At 46.9% G+C, this 10,137-nt stretch overlaps 1 protein-coding gene across 1 annotated transcript in view; it reads left to right on the top strand.

Moving 5' to 3' along the window:
- The first annotated feature begins 1,358 nt into the window (after positions 1-1,358).
- Positions 1,359-10,137, top strand: part of BID (BH3 interacting domain death agonist) — an 8,922-nt gene continuing 143 nt past the window's right edge. Inside the window, exons 1-5 of the mRNA XM_009879753.1 lie at positions 1,359-1,541; positions 3,443-3,511; positions 5,617-5,818; positions 7,164-7,309; positions 9,026-9,229. Coding sequence (XP_009878055.1) covers positions 1,359-1,541; positions 3,443-3,511; positions 5,617-5,818; positions 7,164-7,309; positions 9,026-9,229 — 804 coding nt within the window. The remainder of the gene's footprint in view (positions 1,542-3,442; positions 3,512-5,616; positions 5,819-7,163; positions 7,310-9,025; positions 9,230-10,137) is intronic.

Genomic DNA, 10,137 nt, shown 5'->3' with positions numbered 1-10,137 from the left:
TGTTTCTGTGGACTTGCCCTGAGTAGTGTCTAACTTCTTACATAGATCTGAGATTTACCCCATGAGGGGAAGGGAAGAACCCCTGTGTATTGTAGGTCTCTTCCCCCTGCACATCCTTTAACATTTTCAGGTGCAGCAGGTACCCTGGCAGGGCAGGGGCTGCTCAGCCCCTTTCTGTCTGCATTGAGGCTCTTGTCGAGGTGTTTTACCTGTGCAGGGCACCCAGGGAGGACCTTTCTGCCATAAGCAGTGTGTAAACTTGTATGTCTTTTTGAAAAGCATAAGCGCTTTCAAAACAGAATATTTGGGTCTACAGAGATATAGACAGGCGCCTTTCCTGCACATTTCCAGGAATTCATGTGAGGAACATGCACAGGCAAACAGGCTCAAGCTCCTCTTACAGCTTCTAGTCAGCATAGTAAGCAGGTGTGGATGATGCACTTACAGAGCCTTGTGCCAGGCTGCTATGCCCTGCCTTTCCAAGCCTTGCTGCATGGGCATGTCCAGAATAGATCCAGATCTTTTTTTGACTTGTGTTTTCTGCTTTGGGAAAGGAACAGTGTGCTTCTCTTCCCTCCTGGACTGGAATGGTCTGTGAGTGGTCTGTGCATCTTTTAAAGCAGGGAGTGGGAAAGGACAATGGTGCATTTCATTTTGGCTGCTTCTTTCATGAGTGTTCAGACTGAACGAATTGAGTTTCCTGGCAGTGTAAAATACTGTGACAAAAGATGTAGGCGATCTGGGGTTTAAAGCCACATTCTGAGCTTTCTTTGGGAAGATGTGGCAGGTGGCAAACCCCCAAGGAAGTGTCTTGACTTCTATTTCTATTCTGTTCTCTTCTTAAAAGAGATTACATTGATCCATCTGCAGGATGATGTTTTATTTAGTCTGTTTATTGCCACCTGACTGTTAAATTTGCCTTCCAGCAATTGACTGGAATTATTATCGATGAGAAAAAGTAGGTCATCCTAGCACAGTTTGGCTAGGTTTGGGTGGAAGAGGTTTCGCTGTAAAGTTTCTGCAAGTGGGAAATCTCTTTGGTGCTATTCAGCTAGTTTCACCGGCACATCTGGCCACTTGCATGCATCTTGCAGCTGTAGTGGCTTGTGTTGCATCACACTTCCACCAGAACTGCGGGAGAGTATCTGCCCCTCTGTGTAGGTAGTGTGGTGTGAACAGAGAATGGTGAAACTTCTTGCATCTTGAAAGATGGGGAGATTTGTTCAGCCTGTGCTCATGTTACAAAGTCAGCTGGCTGTTACCAGCCCAAATAAGCCAGTGTGTGTTAATCTGACCATCTGTAGATTACTGCTGTGGTCCCACATAAAGCTTTTGGCACAGGCTGGAGTTGGGTGAGGATGGCAATACTGGTAAAGCCCAAAAAGGTCGCTGTGATGAACGTGGGTTTCAAGGCAAATGGGATATGGGCAGCAGAGGCTCTGTACTACTTCAAGCCTCCTGTGGTCTCAGCTGTGATGGTTCTGGAGTGGTGTTTAACTCAGAAGGAGTTAGTATCAGAGTATATCCACTGTTTACTGGTTGTAACATGAACACCTTGGTTTTGGGCTGAATTACTTTGAATTGAAAATAAATGTTATATATAAAACCAAAATATGTGCAAGTCGAGGCTTTCCCTAGCTTACAGAAATTTATGTGCACAACTCCTGAGGATTTTGCACAAAGCCAAGGTCCTGCCACAGGCTTAATACTAAATCCCCAACTTCCTCTTAGTCTCGGAGATTCTGTCTCAGGTTCTCCAACCTGAACTAACATCTGTCTCTCCTCCAGCAAAGTCAAGCCTAGGAGAAGGGTTACCCTGACCTGTTTCAGAGCCTTGTCAGGTCCCAGAGAAGAGGACGGAGGACTACACTCTTTAGGGTAGAGGTGAGTAGCAGCAATAGGGATTTGAATGGAATGGGGAAAAATGCAAAGCAGCAAGGGCTATGCCTGTGCTTTAGGAAGCTATTAGTCTAATGTAACAACTAAATTTTAAAAAAGAGCTCATGGTTAAGAGGTGGTCTGTGGACTATTGTGTGTGTTAGACATATTTGAGATTGTGTTTTGGTCTTGGGTACTTCTAAGGGCCTTTGAAAAGTTGGGAAATTCATGGTCTCTTGAAATTATTACTGTGGTTTCCTTCAGAGTTTGAATTCATTTCTGCTTTCACTTCCTGTCTTTTTTTCTACCAGCACACTTAGTTATTTAAAACACAGTTGTGAGGGGTTGTTACAATGAAATAGGATCATTCATCACTAGCCCAGGTCTTTGAGAGCTAGCAGGCCATCAGTTTGGGCTCCTTGGTGCTTTTACCCCACTTTTGGTCAGAAGGTACCTTTGCAGTAGCCAGGTTATTGTCCTGGGTGAAGGCGGCCTGGTGGGAAGGTAATGCCCACTTTCAGCCAGGCCTTACTCATCAACAGTTGAAGCCAACTTGCACCAGAGACTTCTGTGTGCCGTTGTGGGACTGTTGCAACTAAGGCAGCAAATGCAAGATTCATAAGCAGGATTCTTATCCTGCCTGTCTTGGCATTTCCTAGGTAGTCTTGTGTTATTGGCACTTGCTCTGCTGTTCTAGCACCTTCCTTGCTTTGGCACTTTCTGTACCAGATGTGACTACTTGGGCTGCTGGTCTGACCTACCCATCAGCTACGCCTGGCTGGATGAGAAGGGAGCACTGTGCTCTTACCGGCTCCGCTTTCTTAGTGGGCGAGGGAGGCCAACCTCTGCACCACGCTCTCTGCCTTGCCTGCATGCCTCTTCTCTTGGGCACTGCCCAGCTACAAGACAGGCCAAAGGTTGTTGGCCCTGAGCATGTACCATGGGGGCAGAGGAACTTGTGACCTGGGTCCTGGTTTCTCCTTTCTTCCTAGTAGGCCTCCCTGGAGGCCTTTCCTGTCCCTAGATATTTGGTTGGGAAAGTATTGAAATAAGCCTGAATATACACACATATCTCTGCATGGGGCTGGGGGGCGTTGCACTTGAAGTATTGCAGTGTCAGCTGGATGTTTCACTTCAGAATATGCTGCTGTGCACACAGACCCAAGGAGCTCACCTGCTCTCAGTAGGTACTCGGGAACTCCTGTGATAACACTGCTCTCCCTTCCAGCCTCTGGTACTACGAAGTGTTGTCCTTCCCCTCCCCAGCATCGCCTCTTGGCTTTAAAGACCTGTTTGTTGGTGATGTTGCTCCACTGCCCTCCATGCATCTGTGGCAGGACGGAGTCTTATGCCCCTCATTCATGTGTATAGAGGTATTGTTGCTGGGACAGTTGTGGTTTTCTCAGCCTTTTATTTTATGACTGCCACTGTGTGATGGGCAGCCCTCTCCAGAGATATGGATCACTTTTTTCTACAAGACATGACTAGATTCACAAGCACTGTTGCAAGATGTGGGGTTTGGGGAATTTTCTCCTTCACCCTTTTGTTTCTCACTCTTTTGCAGGTCAAGGACTTCTGGTCTGAAGCAGAAGGTGACAAGAGCTCCTCTGTCTCTGAATCCATCATGGAACAGGTTGGTTTCAACTTGACTAAAGTCAGTGGTTCACTGTGACCATTGGTTCTCTTGTGCACTTGTTCTGAGATAGCTCAAAGGGGCTGAGTCTCAAAAAATGCTGGCTTGTGTCCTTCTCGTCTTCTCTAGAGTTCCTGCAGGGGCCCCCACGCTGCTCCTCTCCATCATGAATACAGACAAAAAGTGGATGGAACCACTTAGTTTGAAAGCTGCTTCCTTGTTACATCTGTGTGACACTCGCCCTTTAAACTGCAGACTGGAGATGTAGCTGTTTAAGAGACTATAATGTATGTTGATTAAGCTACAAACTACTAAAATTAATAAATAAAACTAATACACACTACTGATCAATTTGTTGCATTGGTTTGTGAAATATTTAAACACAATTATGAAGCTACTATTTTTCATACTTAAATCTTATTAGCTACATATAACTGCTATTGAAGTGCCTGTCATCCTCCCCACCCCACCTAGTGTTAGGGCACAGTTCTAACCCTCTTTGCTCTGCCCTCCCACAAGCCTTTTGAATCAAAAACCTGGCGACTAGTCCAGTGGGTTGATCAAGGGGATCGTCCCTGGTGTCCCAGTGAATTTGGGTCACCAGGAGAGCTTCACTACTGGCTGTAAACATCCATGCTTCCATGGATCATGGGAGATGTGCCTTCTGTTGATCTTTGATCGTATACCTTCTCTTCTGTTTGTTTCCATTTCTGGACTCTCCTTGTTGTTGCCTTTGTACCTCCCTTTCTCTGCCCAGTCTCCTCTCAAGCAAACAATCCATCCTTAATTACTTTTAATGCATTTGTCCCAATTTTGCCTAGGCAATCTAGGTCCTGTATGATATTACTGATATGGTTATATAGATATAAGTGGCCTTGCAGGGTTCCACTCCGCAAAAAGGTACCTGAAACTCCTTTTCAATTATCAGATTCATCCTGGCTGCATATTGATTACCCTATGCAGTTGGCAAGAAAAACGGCTCTACTTTAGCCTTGATTCCTCTCCCTAGCTACAATTAAGCCTAAGCATTTTCTTATCTTACAGGCAGACAGTCTGCAGAGTAAGAATTTTTTCTTTCTCACTTTATTTCTGTGCTCACACTACATCCTGCTTGCTTAGCTGCTTAACTAAAATTACTGGACAGTCTCCTGGTTTTCTACGGAGGCCTTAGTTGGTTATGAAGCCCCATGAGACCTGGTCTAGTGGGAGGTGTCCCTGCCTATGACAGGGTGGTTCGAACTAGATGATCTTCGAGGTCCCTTCCAACCTAAACCATTCTATGATTCTATATTCCAGTGGGACCTCCTCCTCACACTGACGTGACTGCTTCACAGACCTCCTCAGCTGAACTAATTTGGGCACTCTGTGCTGCCTTGCTTGAAAGTGGCAGGGTGTGTGGCCATGGAGGCAGCATGTGCCTGTTTACTGGGGGTGAATGTGCCAGTGTAGATGATACCAGACAGTGATCGGTCATCTCACTGTCACTGTTCTTGTGAGCAGCTGTTTGACTCTCTACAGGGAGCTGAACAGGTTTATTATGGTATTAGTCTAGATGCCTTTGAGAGAGAAGAAATGTGAACCTTGGGTTTTTTGCAGGCTTATGCTGCCTGTTATCTCTTTACCACCTTGTTACTGCTATGCTCTGATTACATTTAAATGGGGAGCTGCTGGCTTCGTTATGCACAGGAAGTAGTATGCCCAGTTCCCAAATAGAGGGGTAAAAACCTTCCAAACACAGGTGTCTGAATAGGGGGAAGTGGATGGTTTGTGCTGAGTACACATCTGTTTCAAAAGAAGAGCTCAGATAAGGGTTTCTGTCACTGCTATGGCTGGAAATGTGCAGGAGAAGGTGAGCTGACTCTTCCAGCACTGGTTTGTAAGAACAGAGCCATCTATCATTCACCATCAGACAGTTCTATGTGGGTGCACAACCAGAAGTTAGTATGTATTTGCTGAAGTCTTGTGGACTTCCTGGCTAATACTATTTAGGATGCCCGAAGGAGGCCAGAAAAGCGTGTTCAGAGTTGGAAAACAGCATATGCATAGACCTTTTGAGTGGGCCTTTTCCTGGGCATGGGCTTAACAATGATTTTCTCTTGTTTAAGATCAATGAATCTGTCCAGATGGAGAGTGCACTGCTGTACACCTTCCTGGAGGTATCCTCTGACTGTAGGTTCAGAGACCAACTGCATTCCCTGCAAAGCCAGGAGATTCTGTCTTTCCTGAAAGGCAGCTACTGCTGTGATGATGAGGTAGAACTTCAGACTGATGGCAATCGGAGCGGTCACTTGCAGAATGGTGAGCTAGGTGAGTGCTCTTTTCTCCATCCTACATGCCTCTCTGAAGGTGACGTTTTTCTTTCCCCTTTTCCCATCTTCACTGCTGGTCTGTTTCAGAGGAGTGATGTTTTCTCCTTTGAGAAGCTTCACAGAGTGGCTGGTGGTGGTATTTGTTGGGATTTTGACACTTGGGATAACACAGTGTTTAGCACTCTATCTCCCCATGGATTTCGAGAGCACCCATCACCCTGGGGTTTTGTCTGCAGCACATCAGACAAGGGCCACAAAGCTGAGACTAATGATTGCTGTCCTTAAGAAGCGTGATATTAAGCAGTTAAGTCAGGCCTCACACTGCTACTCAGGCAGTATCAGTACTTGGGCTAGGATTTTGGAACGTCTCTTGTCCTAGTACTGAGTAAATTCCTTCCTACTCTACCAATGTGGTGGAAAGTGTTCCTCAAATAGTTTCTGGTACTGTTCCTGCTTCATTAGCCATCCTGCAGGGTGGCTGTTACCCCTTGCCCAGGGTGTGTCAGCTGGCACATTGACCTCAACCTAAGCAGGGTGAGGAGGAACTGCTACAGTTTGGGTTTTTTTGTTGTTGTTGTGTGGTTTGTCTTGTTGTTTTTTTAAAGCCCTCCTTCTTACAAATCTGCATAGGTCTCATGCCCCAAGTGACAATGGAAAGCTTTGCCAAAAGGAGATATGACAAGGGGTAATGGTTTTAAACTAAAGAAGGGTAGATTCAGACTACATACAAGGAAGAATTTTTTTTTACGATGATGGTGAAACACTGGAACAGGCTGCCCAGAGTGGTGGCATGCCATGCCTGGAAACTTTCAAAGTCAGGTTGGATGGGGCTCTGAGCAACCTGATCTAGTTGAAGATGTCCCTGTTCATTACAGGAGGGTTGGACTAGATGACCTTTAAAGGTCCCTTCCAATCCAAACTATTCTGAGATGCTGTGTTTTAGATGGTGCTTGAGAGACACATCCTGATGGTAGTCACTTGAAAAAATCATGCACACTCTCTCACTTCCCCTCTTTAGGCAGGGTGTTGGCTGTAGCTGTCCTGTACAAATTTTGTCTGGAGGTGTTTTAACCTTCTCTGTAGTGTTTTTTGGGCAACGTGAGACTGGCTGCACTTTACTTAACTACAGATAAAAAAACTGTTTGTGTAGGCTCTGGTAAGTGAGTCAAGTGCACTGCAAGGGAGTTGTAGTGTGTGTAGCTGTCATGAATGCACTATGATTGGGGGTAGGGTGGGAAGGGGGTTGTTAGTGGAGATGGGCAAAATGCAATGGGTCAGCTTACCTGCACTGAACCTGGTCTGACTGCAGCCTGTGAACTAAATCCTGCTGTATGTGTTGGCAGTGTTTGACCCTGAGGTAAATGAAGAAGTTGTCCGGATCATTGCTGCTCAGCTCGCTGAGATTGGAGACCAGTTTGATAAAGAAATCCAAGCAAGAGTAGTAAATGATCTAGTGCAGCACTTCCTGAATGAGAATCTGTCTGGAGAGGTGAGTGAAAAGCAATCAGACTAGCAGTTCCCATTTAAAAGTTGTGCATCCTTCCTGCTGTGACTTTGAAGCAGCAAAATTGCAACATCTGTATCTTTGCTAGTTTGCTGCTTTAATTATTGCAATCTTAAAATTCAGCCCAAACACTACCTTGGAAGATTTGTTAGAGGTGATTCTGTGGCAGATGTTGCCCTGCAAACTGGGTTCCTTGGGCTCATCTCCTTTCTGCAGATGGTGAAACTGAGGTACTTGTGGCGAAGGACTAACTTTCAGAGGCATTTTGTCCTCATTTTATTGGTCCAATAGCTTATCTCTTGAAAATCAACTGTCTGGTTAAGACTTGGTATTGGTCCTTAAGATCTTTGGACTTTGAGCCCGGTATGTCTGCTGCTTGTCACGTGGGTAAAACTTGAGCGGTGTTAGTGCCAGAAGCTTGACTTGTGTTTGTTGCTGAATGCTGAAGAGACAAGTAGCGAGACCCTCTTCTAGTGCCATAACTCTTTAGCTCATAGGCTGTGTGTTGGGAGTAGCAGTTGCTTTTGGCCTGAATGGGTGACCTGCTGAGAAGACCTTTCCAGGTGGTACCTCCACCTCTTTGATGCAGTTGCTCCCCCACCAATAGATGTGATGTAATCCCTGGCGCAGCATCTAATGTGCCTCACTGCTCTGTAAGGGAAGTAGAGTTTGAGGTCCCTTGTGTTAGACATCCCTTTTTTCTTTTTTTTCTTTTTTTTCTTTTTGAGGATTGGATCCATATCTGGATCAAGAGCCATAGTTTGCTTCCACAGAGCCTTTTTGGCATCTTCAAGATAACTGTGGCTTTCTGGCTTGTTTGGCTTTCTCTGCCTGTGATGGTTTCTTGTGCTCTACAAGGTAATGCTGCCCTTTGAATTGAGGGTCCACCTTCTCGATGAAAAGGCGGGATTTAATAGCTTCAAACAATCTTTTTTGTTGTTTTTTTTCCACTAGAGTTTATCACCTGCACAGACTGATTCCAGCAAAGTCCAATCATTCCCCGCTCCTTCTGTCTTGTTATCGACACAATTAGGTTTCAGGCCTTCAAATTTATTGCCTAACCTTTCAGTTTTTAACACTGAGACAAACCTAACTTCTCACCAGGTGCACCCTGCTTTTTCACATGCGTAGTGTAGCTTAGTGTGTGCACGTGCACACTGTCCCTCTTGGAAAACTGATCTTCCACTGATCTTGGGAGCAAGGCAGTGTTTGTTCCATGCTTGGACACCTTCTCTAGCTCCTGCCTATGTGAAGGCTTTTCTGTGAAACTCACTTTGCCTTCTCCCTAGTCCCCACTTAAGCTTGTACCCCTGATCTTCACTGTGTTTGAGGTGGGTTGCCCTCTCCTGGGAGCCCCAGGATTGCTGTGCCACTTCAGGACGTGGCAGGCTCGGTGCTAACCCTGGGGAGGAGGGGGGCTGTTGCACCCTGAGTGTGTAAGGTGCTATTTAAATTTTCCAGTGGTATGAGTTGTCTCCTTTTCTTTTTGTCTTGGGTGAGCAGCTGAGCTTGTAGGTAGTCATCCTTATTGCCCTCCAGGGTGTGTAACAGGCAGGTGGCCGTGCCCCAAAGGAAGAGGAGTGGCATCCTGTGAGGTGTTAGAACAAGCATGTCACTTACCAGCACAGTGCTGGCAGGCCGTGCTGAGACTCCTTTCTCCCACAGCTGTTGCACTGAGATCCCTCTCTTCCTTCCATACAGGAGATAACCCGGCACATGTCAGAGGCAGTGGAAAGCCTTGCACGAGCCATCCCCTCAGACATGGAACGGGAGAGGGCCACATTGGTGCTAGCAATGGTCTTAACTAAAAAAATTGCGAATACAATGCCTTCCCTTCTACAGCGTGTCTTCAGGACCACCGTGAACTACATCAACCAGCAGCTTCACAACTACATTGTCAGAATGGTGAGTGCTGTCAAACAGCTCTTAGCCAGCCTAGGTTATTCCTGGAGGGGTGGCTTAGCTCTGAGCTACCTGTGGTCTGCTGCTTTCCCTGTAATGCTCTGGAGGTTTGGCCAGAGGGGAATGCTAGTCCCTTTGGAGCTCTGAAGGTTGATGTGCTGAAGGAGGAAGGCTTGAGGGGGACACGCCACAGCTTCTGCTTGCCCCACTATCACAGCAGCCAGAAAACAGTGTGTGTTTATTCTATAGGGTGGACAAAGAGATGTGATTGCTGCTCTCCTCCCTGCAGTGTCTTCAGGGAGCTGTGCTGATAAGACCTGGGTTAAAAGACACACGTGTATAATAAGACTAGATACTTAGGAGTGAGATTTGAGAGCAGTCGGGGCTGTGAAACAGTGGTGACCCAGTTGTGGGGTGCTGCCGGTCTGTGGGACACCCTTGCACTGCAACACTGCCATAGACAGTGTTGGCAGCAACCTGCAGAGGGGCCCAGCTCACACTCTGTCATCACACTAGGCAGCTGCCTGGCACAGCACCCCGCTTCTCTGCCAGGCAGCAAGGCACAGTGTCACTGTGAAGTGTCACTCAAAGGTGCTGAGTTATCACAGAAACCAGTGTCTAGCGTAGGGCCCTCATGCTGCCTTACTGTGACGTGGAGTGCTGCCACAGCAGGCTAATAGCACAGTGCCGGGAGGGCAGGCAAAGGGCTGCTGAGGATGACGGTTGTCCACCCACCCCAGTGTAGTGACATTAGTGGGGGGAACAGAGCTGGGCACCGGGGCTGTTCCACGCTGGTCCCCCCGGGACTGCCGGTACCAGCTAGCTCTCTGCCCACTAGCACAGAAAGGGGGGGCTGAGGGGTGATGGCAAACGTGCAGCACAGCAGGTGGCAGAGTTGCGGCACGGTTCCT

The sequence above is a fragment of the Charadrius vociferus genome, unplaced genomic scaffold (assembly GCF_000708025.1).
Source record: "Charadrius vociferus isolate BGI_N301 unplaced genomic scaffold, ASM70802v2 scaffold90, whole genome shotgun sequence".
Lineage (NCBI taxonomy): Eukaryota > Metazoa > Chordata > Aves > Charadriiformes > Charadriidae > Charadrius > Charadrius vociferus.
The sequence above is the reverse complement of the archived record's forward strand: the minus strand, read 5'-3'. Positions and strand labels throughout refer to the sequence as shown.